Here is a 17652-nt window from a genome sequence, read left to right on the forward strand (position 1 = left end):
ATATATATATATATATATATATATATATATATATATATATATATATATATATATATATATATATATTCCTTCTCGCTTGTGAGAAGGAACTTATGATTCCCTGGTTGACATTCTGAGTGGTCATATGTTCAGAGCTCCTAACTGCTCAGATGTAAGGGCTCTCTTGATCCAGGGATGTATGTAAAGTGTATAGCAATATTGCTTTGATTCAGGCAGTCAGAGCCCTGTCTACTGGTCTTTATTTCTCTGCTTGTATTTTCTTTCTTTGTAATTTCTTTGAAGTTCAGGGTGCTGGCTTTTCCTCTGAACTAGTGAATGTAATTAAAAAAGATTGTTGACCGCTTAAACAGTTATCTTTCCTAGTAAAGCAGATCTAAAAACCTGTGCTAGCAACCACCCTGGGTATACCAGTGTGGTTGCCACTATAGCTTTATAACATTTTTTCCTGCCTTGTTATCCTCTAAAGCAAGAGTTCATAACCTGGTGTCCACCAATCCATTTGTCTATGAATAAATTTCAGGGGGTCCGAGAACTTTCATGGGAAAAAATTACATCTTTATTTTCAATAACTTTTGATTTCATTTGAAAATATTATTCTGGCTAGAGGTCCATTGGCTCTATGACACAAATATGTAAAGAATCTCTGTCCTAAAGCAAAGTAAGGTCTCAAGGATGATGTCCAAGTCTCCTGTTTCTTCAAGAAAGCACAGATAGACCTTTCATATTTTGCCCATATCCATCTCCAATTTACTTCAAACATTCCCATCAATTTCACCTCGACTATCAGACCACTTTGTTGGATTTTCTGGGCATACAGAGAGTTGGTGAGATGATTTCTTTGAGACAAGGAGAGCATCATAGAAAGCATATCATGATACACAGCCTGTTGTCTAATATGTTTATGCATCGATTTTGCCCTGCTTTGCATTTGTACAAAAGGAAAGGGAGCAACTGGCATTTGGGATACTTCGAGAGGCTTCAAGGGGCTTCAAGGGGTTTGCATCAGGTAATTTTCTGGGATCCATTTCTGGTCCAGGAATGAAGAATTAGCTTAATTTTTCAGTGATGGCTTCAGTCAAAGAAAACACAACCAGTGAGTGTTTCAAGCAGAACTTTTTTTTCCCTTAAAGATCTTTCCATAGGCAGCATAGGAAGGATAGAGTGAAATCACCCACACATCAACAAGAGTGTGTATTTAACATGGCACACCTGTGAGTGAAGCTAGTCATTTAACTAAGGATTGGCGATCAGGTTACAACTTCGGCTTCAAGGAATTTGGGGACAATATGGGATGTTCTCTGTGGGAATCAGCCGCATATTACCCCAGCATCTTCACCATGGTGACAGTCATGAGAGCCCCAGGAACTTTTCTGGCAATCCTTGAGGCTACTTTCATGCCCTCTGCATGAAACCTCATCCAACCAAATTTCTCCAGAACCTTTCAAATGAACATTGAAAAAGATAATGAAATCCAAGGCTTCCAACTCAGGATAAAACAACCTATAACAGTCCTATCCACAATAGCAGATTATCTAAGAAAGTTAAAATTTAGGGTCTTCTTAAAAGGTTTGGTGGAAGTCTTGGAGTGTGCATCACATTCATTCAGCTGCTAAGTCCTATGGACTTTAACTTCAGATTGTCTCTCATTTCCCTTTTCTCTCTTATCATTGCCATTGCCTTTGTTCAGGACCTTGACATTACACATTGACTACTATATAGTGGGCTTTCATCTGGTCTTCTTGCCTCTAGTTCTTCCTACTGCCATAACCTCTGGTCTATTCTATATCCCCTTAAATTTCCTACCCTTTGCTGGGGCTGTGCTCCTATACTCTGCTCCTGCCCCAATACCTCCTTGTTACTTCTGGAAATGGCACCTGTACTTTGAAGCTCAGCTTAGGTTCTTTGTTGTTCAGTCATTTTTCAGTCATGTCTGATTTTTTGTGACCCCATTTGGAGCTTTCTTGGCAAAGATACTAGAGGGGTTTGCCATTTCCTTCTCCAGCTTATTTTACAGGTGAGGAAATTGAGGCAAACAGGATTAAATGACTTGCCCAAGGTCACACAGCTAGTGTCTGAGATCAGATTTGAACTCAGGAAGATGAATTTTCATGAGTCCAGGCCTTAGAACAACCTAGATGCTATTTAGAGTTTTACTTCCTCCATAAAATCTTCCCAGAGCACCCTAGGCCATAGTGATTTCTCCCTTCAGGAGCCCTTTCCTGCTGTTCTCCAGGTGTCCTAAACCTTCAAGCTTTATTCTAACTGCACAAAGATAACCAAACACTCCCACATCAGTTCACCCTTGTGTTCCTTTCAAGACCCCCGCTACACACACAAATAATGTGATTCCAGTTCACTATGTGTGGCTAGGGGTTCAGAAGAAAGTCATCAGGTTAGCTGATTAAAGTAATTCAAACTGGGGTGTAAATAGCTGTTGGGCTTATCTCTGGGGATATTGGGTTCGAGAAGGGCTTATAACCCAAATGAAAATTTTAAGTTATGGGATATTGAGGGAGATCCTTTTGAGTCAAAGATTTCTAAGTCATTGGCTTTAATTTATGAAAGTTGTATTGGAATTGGTAATGAATCCCTCAGATAGGTATCTGAGGAAAACTGACTTTTTTGTTTGCTCTCAGTTTGTGACTTACCTCCTCCTTCACTGGAGACTGCTGTTCCTCTCCTGTAACCCAGCATGCGACAGAAGACAGTGGCATCCCGATCATCCCAGGAGTCATCACATATAGTGCCCCAGACACCATTGTAGAAAACTTCAGCACGGCCTCTTGACCTTCCACCAGGAATTCTAACCTGGATTTGTTGTTCTGTGGGGAAAGTAGAAAAGATTTGCAAGGAAAATGTGAGGAAACCATTGTTTTGTCTCACAGTCATGTCAATGGGACCCAGGGACAGAAATCCAGGGGCTTTGAACCATGATATCACTATAATTTCACTGCCACCCATTGTTCCTTACACATTGGTTCTGAGATGTTATATATTGCTTCTTCAGATTTGCAACTCTTTCTAGTAAGATCCTCTTGACTTCTTTCCTAGCCCTTTTCATTTGGCATCCCTGTGACTTCTGGCTTGACCCAAAGTACCTTCTGCTTTACTTTGTCCAGGACCATAGACCTCTTTCTCTTGGAGAATCAATACCCTCTAACTCTATTGCTCTTAATTACCAACATATTTTTACTCTATCCACTTGAATTTAACAACCACATTATATAACCTGCTAAATTATAGTGCTACTCTAAAATAAAGAGTGCTTTTTAAAGTAAATATTTTTAATAGAAATTAGCCAGATCATGTGTTCTTCGTGTTTTTCTCATGCCTGGAATCAGGTAGCCATCCTCTCTCTCCTTCTCTCTGGTAGCCTTCCTCTTCCTCTTCCTCTCCTTCCCTCTCTCTCTTCCTTCCTACCTTTTTTCTTCCCTCATTTCCTTCCTTCCTTCCCCCCTTGCTCCCTCCTTCCCTTCTTTCCTTCCTCCCTTCCTTCCTCCCCTGGTTCCTTCCTTCCTCCCTTCCTCTCTCCCTCCCTTCCTTCCACATTTGGTTATCTGTCCAAATCTGTGATTTCATTGGTTTAGAGATATAGTTCCTCATGAGGAAGCTTTCTTTGTCAGATCTTTGCAGATCAGGAACCTGCCCTACAACTTATAGACTTGTTTGATTGGGAACCAAGAGGTTGATTGACTTTCCTAGGGCCACTTAACTAGTATGTTTCTGAGGGAGGAGTTTAACCTCAATCTTCCTGACCCTGAAGTTGGCTGTCTCTGAACTACCTGGCACTCCTTTGGCAAATACACATGAAGTACTACCATTCACTGGATGGTAGTTCTTAGAATTTCAGGGAGCAAGCATTCCCCAAGGGCACCTACCAGGTTGAATATTTGCTGGTCTTGCAAATTCAGTCTGATTAGTTTTGACAAAATAAGAAAAAGAAATGAAAAACAAAAAAGGAATTGGAGAATTGGAGCTTGAGACCATAGACCAGTTCTCTAGTATGCCCTGAGTGTTTGCCTGAGGTATGCTCCTGATTCCTCAAAGCAAAGAATAACACTCCTGGGAGGGAAAAAAACCAAAATCATTTTTTTTGGTAGCTCACTCCTGCCTTTTCTAGCTGTGTCAACACTGAAAGATGCAATGTTTTGATATTTCAAAGTGGTTTTATCAGTATGAGTACTTCCTCCACCAACATAAATCTCAAGGCCTTCTATGCCTTAATTGTTTCTTTAAGCCAACCCACAAGATGGTGACCAAGCTTCTTCCGGTGAACCACTGAGGTACACTGAGCTAGAATCAGATGATGGTTTATGGCTGGGTCTGCCAGTTGATGTGGCTTTTGGGACCCTGGGGCCATCTCCACAACATGTTAAAACATCAGAATATTTTAGTGTTCTCTTCCCCTAAAGGATAAATTAAGATAAAAGTGGGCAATACCTGGGTTTCTTTGGATCTCTTGGGCTCCTGTGATGAAAGAAAATGAGTCATTATGAAGGTAGGTCAATCTGAATCTCTTTTCTTTCCTTTAGGGCAATTGGTGGGGGACAAGGGGAGCCTGAGGGAGGGAGAGGAGATCAAGCTCTCCCTTGTCCTGTCCAGTGTTACCTATTAGTAGTATTGAATTAAATTGAAATGAGCCACAGGAATTTGTTCAATTTGCTTTGAAGACACTTTCCAGTTTAAATTATTATCCACCTCTACTCTTGAGAAAAAAGATATGGGCTGGGGGTGGCTAGGTGGTGCAGTGAGTAAAGCTCCTGGAGTCAGGAGGACCTGAGTTTGGTCTGGCCTCAGACACTTAACACCCACCTACCCACACACACATACACACACACACACACACACACGCACACAAAACTAGCCGTGTAACCTTGGGCAAGTTACTTAACCCCAATTGCTCGCCAAAAAAAGGCCAAAAAAACAAACAAACAAAGATATGGGCTTAATAGGCAGGCAAAAGGGTTTAAGTTAGATCTGAGAAAGAACTTTTGGGTAGTGCAGGGCTATAGGAAGGGACTATAGAATCTTCACCAGAGGGCATTGATTGATATTAAAATGGGATCCATCTGTTAAAGATAGATTTACTGACGTCCTCCCTAGAGGGAGGGGGTGGGGTGACAACCTCAAGCTCTATGTGAAAATCCATCTCCCTGAAAACTTGAAATCAGGCTCCACAAAAACCAAACCCAGCCTTACCCTTTTCTCCTTTTTCTCCTTTGGCACCAGGTTCACCTTTACTCCCCACACTTCCTTGTGCTCCTTTCTGACCTTGAGGACCTACAGCAGAGAAAAGAGGTAGTATGAGGTTCCTATGCCAGTCTTTTTATAAGAGGAACCTAGTAGAGTGAGAGTGGCAAGGAGGAGCAGGAGGGGATGAGAGAATTACCAGGGAATGAATGTTCATTTGCAAGAGATCTTCAGATCTTTCTGTGAGGATGCCAGCTGTCCTCACACTCCACTGAGGTCAAAAGATGGTAGGAAAAATACAGATTGGAATCAGAAGACTAATTATGTGACCATGGGCAAGTTATTTAACTCCTCTGGCCTTAATTTTCTCTTATGTAAAAGGAGGAGGTTAAACTAGAGGATATTTGTCAGAAGTTGTTCCCACTTAGTAATTTATGTATAATTCAGTCACTAAAATTGGTACTGCCTCCCTGCCCAAATCTGTGATTAACAGAAATCAGGAAGCAGACCTATGAAAAATCAAAAAGCCAGTCCAAAAGAAATTATATTCTCCCTTTTCCTTCCTTTCATAATCTTTTTTAGTTCAACATTCACAAAACCCTGAAGAGTATAAAAATCTGTAAATTGAATTAGTTTAGCTGAAGAGTGTCAGTTAAGCTGGTTATTTGGCCTGATGTAGCTCAAGCTGCTTTGCTAGGCTAGTGGTCAACTGATTGAAGTACCCCATCGTCCAGTTTTTGAATTGGTGAGGCTAAACAAGTCCAAACACCAGGACAAATTCTGTAAATAATCTGGATGATGTGTCTCTTTGTCTATATCCAGCTGTTTTGGCATCCTAGATAGTTGGTTTTGGGTAAAAGCCCCAGTTTGAATATGTTATCTCGAAGTTGAGAAGATTTGGGCTCAAATTTTGTCTTTGGGCTCAAATTTTGTCTTAGATGTGAGCTGTGCACACCTGACAAAATAATTTTAACCATTCTGGACCTCTGTTTCCTCATCTGTAAAATGGGGCAATTAGACTGGAGGACACTTCTGGTTGTTTGTATGATTCTATGATCCTAGCAGCATAAGGAGGTGCAAATTGTTTGGAGGGTAGAGGTTTGTGGGCTTCAACAGCAAAGACTGGGTGATTTGAACCAAACCTTTCAGATCGGTGATTTTAGAAAGTCTCTTGCACAATTGGTGACCATAGTCACCTTATTTTATCCAAGTGCAATGTATTTGTACATAAGCTAAACATTCTGACGGCTCCCCTTAGCATCCCCCATCCCTATTCCCACCCCAGTTCAGGATGTGAATTTACATTGTTCTCTTCTGTTTTTTTTTTTTAAGCAATTGGGGTTAAGTAACTTGCTCAAGGTTACATGGCCAGGTGTTTCTGGGTGGGTGCTAAGTGTCTGAGCCCAGATTCGATCCCCAGGTCATCCCGACACTGGAGCTGGTGCTATTACTCGCTGTGCTACCTGGCCGCCCCTCTCTTCTGTTTTTTACAAGAGTAATCTGGGACCCCAAAAGATCTGTTGACTTCCACAGCACACCCAAGCTGGTATAAGAACCAGAAGTCCTAGATTTCCTCATAGTCCCTTCAAGTTCATTACAACTTCAGGGACTGGGGGGGTGGGGAAAATGGGAAGGGAAAGGAGAGAAGGAAGTTACTGGTGTACATTTCAAAGTCACAGAGACCTGCCATTTGAATGAAGAGACTCTAGTCATCTCTTTGAGAAATTAAAATCAAGCAAGTACTCTACCTGAAACTCCCGCTTCTCCTTTTGTCCCTTTTTGTCCTTGATGCCCTAAGAGAAAAACAAAAAAAGAAAAAAGAGAGGGGAGAAGATAATACAACTTAGATATTAGACACTTTTAATCTTAAGACACTTTCTACTTATTGTCTGATTAATGCAGGAGGGAAGATACATAGGTTCTCTAGGATTTTTAAAAGGCCCCTTCACTTAGCATAAATGGAGACAGAATTGCAGATGAATACTAGCCTGTGTCTTCATGTCCAGCAGAACCAAATGGGGCTATAAACCTTGGCTCTCCAGGCCTCACACTCCCTGCCTGAGCCTGTCTGTTATGCAGTAATTCAACAAAACTTTTCACTGCTCCCTGTGTACAGAACATGTCCTGTTGCTGGACATGGGAGGAAGCACAAAGCTTAGGCATATAGATGTGGTTCTTGCCCTAAGAGAGTTTATAATCTAGTAAGTGCACATAGCTCTAAGATTATAAACTCTTTGGTGACAAGAACTGTTTCATTATTGGCTCTCAACACTCAGTATAGAGTCTTCCACAGAGTGGGAGGTGAACAAGTACTTATTAAGCATGCAATAGCCATAAACACAATAATACATGAAGGCATGAAGGCACTGGAGAAGTCTGAAGGGGAAGCTTATGGAGAGGGATGGTGGGGATCAAGAAAGGCTTCAAGGAGGAGGAGATGACATTTGAATTGGGCTTTAAAGGGTAGGTAGACATTCAGTAGACAAAAAATGAAAAGGGAAGACTGGCCAGACATAGAGAAGGACTGAACTAAGTCTTGGAGGGAGGAAAACAGGGTATGTTCTAGGGACAGAAAGTAAACATCTATGGGTAAACTGAATTGAGATACTGTGCAATTTTTATCTCATACATAAAGAATTGAGTCCCAAGACATACTTTTTCATGGGTTGACACAGGGGACTCAATCATGGCATGGTAGCCATTAGGAGATCTGGGTGCATTGCACACAGTAGGAGCCCCACAAGTTTGATTATTTTGGGGAATCTGTGAATCATATCAGGACTAAAGTCAGGAAGTAGGAAGAATACTTTTAATAGAGTACAGCAACTGTTTCTAATTCTGTGAAGAAGAATAATTTCACATTTGGAATGATAATTGTGTCAATATGTAAAAATATTGACAGAGGCTTGGTCTCTATTGTGAGATGAAATTCACAAATATATTGTAATTTACTAGCACTCAAACTGGTAATAAAGTTTGGGGGCCTTAGTTCAAACAAATAGATTAGGAGCCACCATAGAAACATAAAATATCTAGTTATAGAATGAGACTTCTGCCATTCAGATTAGAGAAATTTTTCTTTTATTAAATGTTTGTTTTAAGGGATCACAGTACAGATAATTAGACTTTATGTGAATTTAGACCTTCCAGGTAGAGTTTGTCATTCTTCTTTCCCAATCACAATCATTTTACAAAAATACATTTAGATGAATTTTGTTTGGGGGGGCAGTTAATGAAGACCCTGGAAATGTTTCTGCAGACATAATTTTTTGAGCATCATTTTGTTTGGTACTTAGTATTGAGATGGCATAGTTCATTGGAAAGAACATTGAATCTGGAGTCAGAGCACTTAGGTTCCAATGCCATCATAAAATCATAGGTCTAGAATTGGAAGGGATCTAAGAGGACATCTAGTTCATCAGCTTCACTGCTCAAATGAGGAAACTTTATCATAGGGAAATTATGTGATTGACTGAAGTCACACAGGTTGTATCAGAGGGATGCTTGGAAACCAGTGCTCCTGATATTCTGTCATTCACTAACTATGTGACTTAGGTAAGTCACTTATCTACCACAGGCCTCAGTTTTCTGATCTCTAAAATGAGGGGGTTGGGCTAGATGGCTTTTAAGATTCCTTTTAGTTCTAGATCATTGACCCTGTAACCTTAATATGATCCCTGGAGGCAGAATTTTATATGTGTATATAGACCTAGACTTAGACCTAGACCTACACATACACATATATGCCAGTGAGGACTCTTCCTAGGACAATTAAGTGAACTGGGATGCCTTTGTTTTCTTCTGGAACACCTATAAATTATATTCTACTGATTAATGCCTTTTTTACATAATGAGTTCCCATCTGAAAACTTGGCCTGAGTTAATCAAAACTGGACAAATACCATAGTCCCTTTGATTTGGGGAATACCAACATTGTGACACTGAAAAATATGTCTATAAATATCACTAAGGAAAGATCCCTAGATTGTAACATCTGGCCTCTAGTACTAACTTAACAAGGTATTGCCAGGCTATTGGACAATGGGAAGACCGAGAAGATTCAGAAATGTATCTCTGAGTCATCATAGGAGGCTACAGTTTAAGGATATTTGAATTGTTTTGGGCATATTACAGGAGTGTTATACAGAGATTTATTCACATTTTAATTTCTGTGTTCCTGAAATTGAAAAATGTAATATTATGTTTACTCTGGTTGCCAGAATTAAGGATGATATCAGACAAGTTAGTATTGAACCAATCTTTTTTGTGGTGGCCTGGTTAAATGCAAATGGGACTCATGATGTATGAACCAATGAAAATATCTAAAATTTCTACCTGTGACAAAATATTCCTCTCCCCTAAAAGTGGAGAAGGTGGTTTTCTGATTGGGCTTTAAAGGATGAAGAAATATTCAAAAAGGGAAAAGAGAAAGGAGAATATCCCAAGAACAGAGTATGGCAGCATGAGAACACTGTGTGTGTGTGTGTGGTGGGGTAGGGGCATGAGAGATAAGGTAGATAAAAATTTATTCAATGCAGCTAAGAGCATAAAGTTGCTGGGGAAGAAATATGAGATAAAGCTGAAAAGATAGAATGGTGCCAGGCTGTGGAAGGCTTTGAATGCCAGGCAGAGAAGTTTGAATTTTACTTGACAGATGTTAGGTAGCCACACTGAAGATATTTGAATAGAGGAGTGACAATTTCCAGATTTTTGTGGTTAGAAAGATGATCGGCCAGAAGAATTAGAGGAGGAAAGAAATGAAGAGAGGGAGTTTTCAAAGAGGCTATTGTGATAGTCCTGGTAGGTAGTAATGAGAAATGTATGAGGGTGTTGGCAACTGGAATAGAGAAGAGATGTAAGAAATGTTATGGAGATGAAATCAAGACAATTTATTAAATGAGGAGTAAGGCAGAAGGAGGAGGTAGAAGGAGGTGTTGCTCAGTGGTTAGAATGCTGGGCCTGGAGATAGGAAAGCTCATTTTCCTGAGTTCTAAGCCAGCCTCAGACCCTGGGTCAAGTCTGCTTGCCTCAGTTTCCTAATGAGGAAGATGAGCTGGAGAAGGAAATAATAAAGCATTCTAGTATCTCTGCCAAGAAAACCCCAAAGGGGGCCACTAAGGGTTGGACATGCCTGAAACGACTGAACTGAAGGTAGATGGAGTTTAGCTTCAAGGTTAATAACATGAGAAACTGGATGAATGGTGGTTCCACAGACAGAAATAATGAAGTCAAAAGGTAGAGCATGCTTATGGGGAAAAAATTAATGAGCTCAGTTTGGGGCATGTGAAGTTCAAGAGAATATGGAACATCCAAGTGTAGATGTCCTTCAGGCAGCTGGAGATGAAAGTCTAGAACTCATTAGGTCTGATTGGAGATGGAAATTTGGAAGTCATCTACAAAGAGCTGAATCTGTGAAAATTAATGAGATTTCCAAGATAAACAGTAAAGGACCAACAGAGACTTTGAAGGAACACTCACATAAGAGGTCAGGAATGAGGTGGATCCAGAAAAGGAAATAGGGGAAGGGGACTAGGAAAGTTTTGTGTCTCTAAAACACAAGGAAGAGAGAATATTCAATGGAAGTGGGGTCATAGGATCATAGATTATAGCTGCAAGGAGCATTAGCAATCATCTTATCTAATCATTTTACATATGAGGAAACTGAGACTCAGATAAATTAAGAAATTTGCCCAAAGTCTCATTTTCAACAGTGTCAAAAGTTATCAAAAGGAGACTGAAGATTGAAAAAAAAACACTAAAGATTTAGGTAGAGGAAGTTGTTGGTAACATTTGAGAGTAATTTCTTTTTTTTTTTTTTGCTTTTTGGAGGGCTACTGGGGTTAAGCGACCTGCCCAAGGTCATACAACTAGTAAGTGTTAAATGTCTGAGGTTGGATTTGAACTCAGGTCCTCCTGACTCCAGGGCTGGTGCTCTATTCACTGCATCACCTAGCTGCCCCTGAGAGTAATTTCAGTAGTATGTTTGGGTCAAAAGTCAGATTGCAAGGAGTAGAAGAATAAATGCAAAGGAAGAAGAGGCAGTAGGTATAGAAATTTTTTCAAGAAGTGGGAAGAGAGATGGGACAGTAGCTGGAATGTGGCAGAAGAGTCAAGGGAAGGCTTGTTATTCAAGAGACTTGGTCATTTTTGTAATCAAGTGGGAAGGACACAGTGGAAAGGGAGAGACTGAAGATGTAAAAGAGGAAGTATATGAAAACTGGAGGAAAGTCCTAGAGGAGGCAGGAGGAAATGGAATCAAGTGTGATGAGTATACAAAATTATTCTTTGACCAGTAGAAGGCAGAGAAAGGATGCTGATGCTGACAAGTTATGAGAAAATGAGAACTGAGGAAGACCCTTGTCAGAAGGCTGCCATCTTTGTAAGGGAAGAAGACTGAATCACTGCTTAATTGGCAAAACCAAAGGCTTTCTCAGTCCTCTTAACACAGCTAGTAAAGAGACTGGTTTTCCTCTTGGATAACTGACACTGACATCCTTAATCTGCCTTACTGCCCACGATAAGAGCTCAATCTATGTTTGTTAAATGACTCAATTGTGGCTAACTCTCCAAATGCATTCTGTGACTCCCTGAGTGGAGGATATTGCCAAGGGAATACACTGAACTAAACTCAAGTGCTCTGATGATGCCAGGGGAGCTCAGCTGGAAAACTAAGGATTTTGTTTGCATGATTTTTGTATTTTTTTTAAAGGAAATTCTTTTTTAAATGGGAGAAGGGGTAGAGAGAAGAAGATAGAAGGAATCCAGTTTATGGTGACCTGGTGTGCTAATGATGCAGTCTGCCAGAAGTGCTTATGCCCTGGCCAGTGTGTTGATTTGTTTTGCTTAACTGTACCTTTTTATTATAATGGAAGTATCTATTAAGTATGTGTGTGTGTGTGTGTGTGTGTGTGTGTGTACCTCAGGGTGGGAACTGATTCACTCACAAATGAGAGTGATATAAAAAAAGATATCAGTAAATCATTTCATTATATGATACAATACATATGACTTTTCAAATATGTTGGGTTTCATATAGATTTTATTATACATACATATACACACATACCTATGCACACATGTGGATGTATATGTATATGTATGAGGTAGTATAGTGGATAGAGAACTGGCTTTGAAGCCATAAAGGCTGGGTTCAAGTTCTGTCTCAGACACATATTGGTTCTGCCCTGACCTATGACCCTAGACAAGTCATACCATAAGTTTGTATACAAGCATGTGCATGTATGCATGTTTTTGTTATTATTTGTCCGTTCTCAAAGAGAACCATGACCTTAGGGAGCTGATGCCATGACATGCAAGTGAATTGGATTTAAGTGAGGAAGGGCTGTGCAAAGTCACCAGCCTCACTTTCTCCTCCAGAACCATCTAGGTCCAGTGGCCAGATATAGACCAGGATGACTGGAAATGGTCCTAGATGCTGTGGGAGACCATGGCCTTTTTAAGCTAATGTCATTAACAGGTCTCAGTTTGACTGAGGCGATGCCCACTCAGTGATTAAGGCTTAATAAGAAATGAGACAGAGACTGGCCTCTTTACCTAGTCACATGTATATTATATGGCATATACTTACATGCTATATAATATATACACATGTGGCCACATACATACACATGTACATAGAACCACACCTTAGATTTAGATATACACATATACATTCATTCATTTGTACATACATTTACATACACATGTGTATATACATACACATATAACCTTAAATTACCTAAACCTTCCATATAGATTTGCATATGCATGCATATAGATATGTACATGTGCCTCTACAAATGCACATGCAGATATATATATATATATATATATATATAGTTTGTATATATAATATATGTGTATATTAGATATAGAGCTGGAAAGGATATCACAGACCCTATAGTCCAATACCTTCATTGTCCACATGAGGAAAGTGAGGCCTAGTGAAGTAAGGTGGCTTGTCCAAGGTCATATCAGAGATGGTCCTCTGACTCTACTCTACCACACTATAACTCTCTCCCTCTCCCCATTTGTTCTCATATTATCATCTCCTGGGCCCTGACATAAAAATAATTATTCAGTTATTCAGAACAGATAACAGAAGATATGGAATGGGCATGTTCTATCAAATTATATCAAATATATAATTTGTATATATATAATGTATTATACATATAATATATATCTATATATAATATATATCAAATATATAACTACCAATTACATCAAATCCCATCTCTGATACTATGTGACTTTGGACAAGCTGCTTAACTTCCCTGGGTTTCCATTTCTTTATCTTTAAAATGAGGGCATTCGACTAGATGGCCACTAAGACCCCTTCCACTCTCCATCTGTGATCCTATTGTAAGGCAGCTAGGTGGGGGAATGAATAGAGTGCAGAACTTGGAGTCAGGAAGACCTGAATTCAAAACCAGCCTCAGACACTTACTAGTTGTGTGACAATGGGCACATTACTTTATCTTTGTCTGCCTCTGTTTCCTCATCTGCAAAACAGGGATAATAACAGCACCTACCTCCCAGGGTTTTTGTGAGGATAAAATGAGCTAATATTTGGAAAGTATAAATCTTAAAGCACTATATAAATGTTAGCTGTCATCATCATCATCACCATTGTCGTTGTTGTAAGGCAATATTCCCTTAAATCACTTTCCTTTTCACATGGGACAAGCTAGTCTCAAAAGGCAGTAAAAGTACTTTTGTATAAAGTAAAAGAATTCTAACAACCAGTCAAGAATATAAAATATTGTTGCTGTTGTTGATTTTTGTTTTGATGCCTGGAAATGGTGGGAAAAGAATTTTGGTTTAATAAAAATTGCTAAAATATATGTATGAAAAAATAGTTTTTGGATGTAATTTAAACAGTTTCACACAAGAAAGTGATCTGTGGCATAAATATAAAGGCTTAAATCATCCTGCAAAAAGAAATAATATTGAGTTCTGTCTTATTTGTAAGTAAGCAGTTTGATGGTTTATAAGGGCAGAGAAAAATATTTTTATTAAAAATGTGAAAAATACAAGTATGAATTAATAGTTACAAGAACATGGAAGACCATGTTGAGAAATTTGTGCTGTAGGGTATCATGGTTCTGAAAGATCCAGGAAATAGGAAGTAGAAATTGGGCAGTTAGCAAATGAAGAGATTGAAGACCCAGGTTATAGTATCAGCAGGTAGTGATAAATATATTTATTGGAGTTGTTTGAAGAAACCAGCAATAGGAACAGTCATCTGAAGGAAAGTTTTAACTATGGGATTTCTGATTGGCAGCCTCATTGGATCAGAATGTCAGTTTCAGATATTACTTTTCGGTGCCATCTAGAGTTTAAGTGAGGTAAAGCCTATTTTATTTTGCAACCCTCTTTCCCTCTTATTTGAAAGGGAAAATAGAAATGAGAAAAGACAGGTTTGTAGTTGATGTACAGGATGAGATCCTGAGATTTAATATGATTACATAGAGTCCTGGTAAATGAAGAGTTGGCGAAGCTTACTTGCTTTGCTCACTAAGGAACTTTAGTAAACTTGAGCTATTATGTTGTGATCTCTGTTGCAATTTGATTGGATAATAGAGAATCATGGTAAGTGAATACTAGCTGGGTTTGATACTAGCTGGGTTTGATAGGTGCTACCCAGAGTTAGCCAGCCCAATGAACTTTGCAGTTCATTAGACTCCAAGGAAACTACTATAGAAACCACCTGGTAGTGTTTCCTCAATACCCTTTAAAAGGTACGAAAGTTAGAGAGGATTCTGGGAAGATGGCAGAGTAGGTCAGAAAATTCTAAGCTCTCAAGATTTTCCTCACAAAAGATAAAATAGCACCTCAGGGCAAACAAAGTATGGGTGGAGGTAAATAATAGAAGCACAACCAGGTACCGTGTTTCCCTGATAATAAGACACTATCTTATTATTTTTTTGGACAGAAAAACACCAGAGGGCTTATTTTCAGGGGAGGGCTTATTTTAATGAACATTGACAGCAATTTTAATAAACAGGTAAATGTGAACAAAAAAATGTACCTTTATTCAATAAGCAAATCACTGGGGAAGAACAGGATGATGCGCTCACTGCTGCAGCTCTGATTGGATGCAGCTCGGAGCGTGGCGTGAGTTTCACAGCGGGGGGGTACAGTGCATACAGAGGGTACCGTAATGTAGCGTGTAGCACAGGGGATCACCTTCACTACAGTAGCAATCTCAATAGGGCTTATTTTCGGGGGAGGGCTTATTTCAGAGGAATCTTACACAGTAAGGGGAGGGCTTATTTTCGGGATAGGTCTTATTATCGGGGAAACACGGTATTCCTGGGACAATTTAAGAAGATCTGAAGAAAAATCCCAGATGAGGTTTGGTCCTGGTGAAGAGTAAACACCTCCAGGCTGGGTTCTATTTTAACAAGGAGCTACAAGCCCTGGGGTTAGTTGTTTTGAGAGGCTGCCTCGACCCTGCCACAGGAACTTTTGCATGACTTTGGAGTTGGGTTTTTGAGCCCGGGAAGATCAAGAGAATTTATGCTAACAAGGAATGCCAGACCCAACTGTGTTTCGAAGAGCAGCTGGGGGAAGAAAGAAGCAGTGGGGCAGAAAGCCCCTGGCTGTGGGCTCTTACAGGAGGTTGGAGGTTCGGATCTGATACCAGCCTAGAGGGGAGAAATGAAGATCTGGAGCAAGAGAACCATTTTCCATACCCCAGGACTGGAGGTGATTACAAAAACTAAGCTGCTGCCACAAAAAATGCACAGGCAATGGAGAAAATATCCAATCATAGAAAGCTATTATGGGAATAGAGATAACCAGGGTTCATCCTCAGAGGACAATATTGAGGTAAAGAAACCCCCAAAGAGTAATGGCAAATGGTCCCCTGCCTAAAAAGAATTCATAGAAGATCTTAAAAAACAAAAACAAAAAAAACCCCAAAACCTTAAAAAATAAAATGACAGAGATGGAAAAAAAAAACTTAAAAAAAAAAGAATAATCCAAGAAAAACAAGAAGGTTATGAAAGGAAATTAAACTAATTAAAAAGGAGATTCAGAATCTTAAGGAAGAAAATGACACCTTGACATTGAATTGGGTAAAGTGAAGCCAGAAAAATTATAAGAGATCAAGAAATAATTTTGAATAATGAAAAAATAGAAGAGAAAGTGAAACATAAGAAAAACAACAGATTTGGAGAATAGATCAAGAGGAAAAAATATAAAAATAATCAGACTAACTGAAAGTTATAATCAAAAAAGGAATCTTGGGTCAGAGTCAAGATGGCGTAGTGCGGGCAGGAATCCAGCACAGCACTCTGGGAGCAGAGCCCAGGCCCCTGTAAGCCAGAGGTTTTAGCCCCAGGGTGGCCTGACCAGCCCCAGGCCACAGGGACTCCAGATCAGCAGCAGCCATGGCTGTTTCCATATTTATCACCACATACATGTTAAGGACAAAGTGAGAGGTCAGTGCACAGTGGACTTTGGGACCTAGTAGTTGGAAATGCATGGGCTTTTGCCCCTGGGGAGAGAAGCTGCTGAGGGCTGCAGTACGGCCCCTGCCATGTGGCAGCTTCAGCTCCTGACCTGCAGACTGTAGGGGGACCAAGTGACCAGTCTGAGGGGTAATTGCTCTTGCTTTAAACTTCTTGGATCTGGATTGTGGTCTAGGGTGGAGGTCCTGGGGTGTGTGTCCAGCTTGCCAGAGCGTGTGGAGACCTCAGAGAGGGCACCCAACTAATACCTCTGGCAGCTGAGAAAACCCCAGAGTTTGGTACAATGCTTCCCTGTCTGATAGCAGAGTCCTACTGTGATAAAAAGCCCCAAAGTCAAGTAATTGAGTGGCAACATGACTAGGCAAAGGAAACAAAGGAAACAGAGGAACCCAACATTAGACTCCTATTTTGGAAACAAAAACGAACAAAGCATGGAACAGGAGGAAGACAGTGAAGTCAGAACTCCTGCACCAAAAGCTTCAAAGGAAAATACTAGATGGTTACAGGCCATAGAGGACCTTAAGAAGCAGATAAGAGAAGTGGAGGAAAAATTGGGAAGAGAAATGAGAATGGTGCAAGAAAATTATGAAATCTGAGGAAAATAACACCTTAAAAAATAGACTAACTCAAATGGCAAAAGAGGCTCAAAAACCAATGAGGAGGGCGGCCTGCGCGGGAAGGCATGGCGGTGGCGACACGGCGGTTGCAGGCCGGGTAGGCACGGCGGCGGATGCGGGCCAAGAAGGCGCGGCGGCGGTGGCACGGCGGTGCACAGACACAGGCCGGGAAGGCGCGGCAGGCGGCGGTGCGCGGACGCAGGCCGGAAAGGCGCGGTGGCGGACGCAGGCCAGGAAGGGGCCTGATCAACTCCGAGGGCAAGTCTTCCCACCAACCACAAGGTCCACTACCAGGCCTATCACCAAAGGGCTGGGACTGGAAAGAGCAAGGTAAGAAGCAAAGACAGGGGCCCCTATACTGGACA

At 40.5% G+C, this 17652-nt stretch overlaps 1 protein-coding gene across 1 annotated transcript in view; it reads right to left on the reverse strand.

The window, feature by feature from the left end:
* Positions 1 to 539: 539 nt before the first annotated feature.
* The window catches only part of MARCO (macrophage receptor with collagenous structure), a 69009-nt gene continuing 51896 nt past the window's right edge, over positions 540 to 17652 (reverse strand). The window contains exons 13-17 of the mRNA XM_069067754.1: positions 6939 to 6983; positions 5200 to 5280; positions 4441 to 4467; positions 2649 to 2822; positions 540 to 1438 (exon numbers count right to left, since the gene is read on the reverse strand). Of these exons, the coding sequence (XP_068923855.1) occupies positions 1308 to 1438; positions 2649 to 2822; positions 4441 to 4467; positions 5200 to 5280; positions 6939 to 6983 (458 nt within the window). The 3' untranslated portion in view covers positions 540 to 1307. The remainder of the gene's footprint in view (positions 1439 to 2648; positions 2823 to 4440; positions 4468 to 5199; positions 5281 to 6938; positions 6984 to 17652) is intronic.

The sequence above is a fragment of the Petaurus breviceps genome, unplaced genomic scaffold (genome assembly GCF_028583685.1).
Source record: "Petaurus breviceps papuanus isolate PSGF00001 unplaced genomic scaffold, PetGlider_PUasm1.0 90752, whole genome shotgun sequence".
NCBI lineage: Eukaryota > Metazoa > Chordata > Mammalia > Diprotodontia > Petauridae > Petaurus > Petaurus breviceps.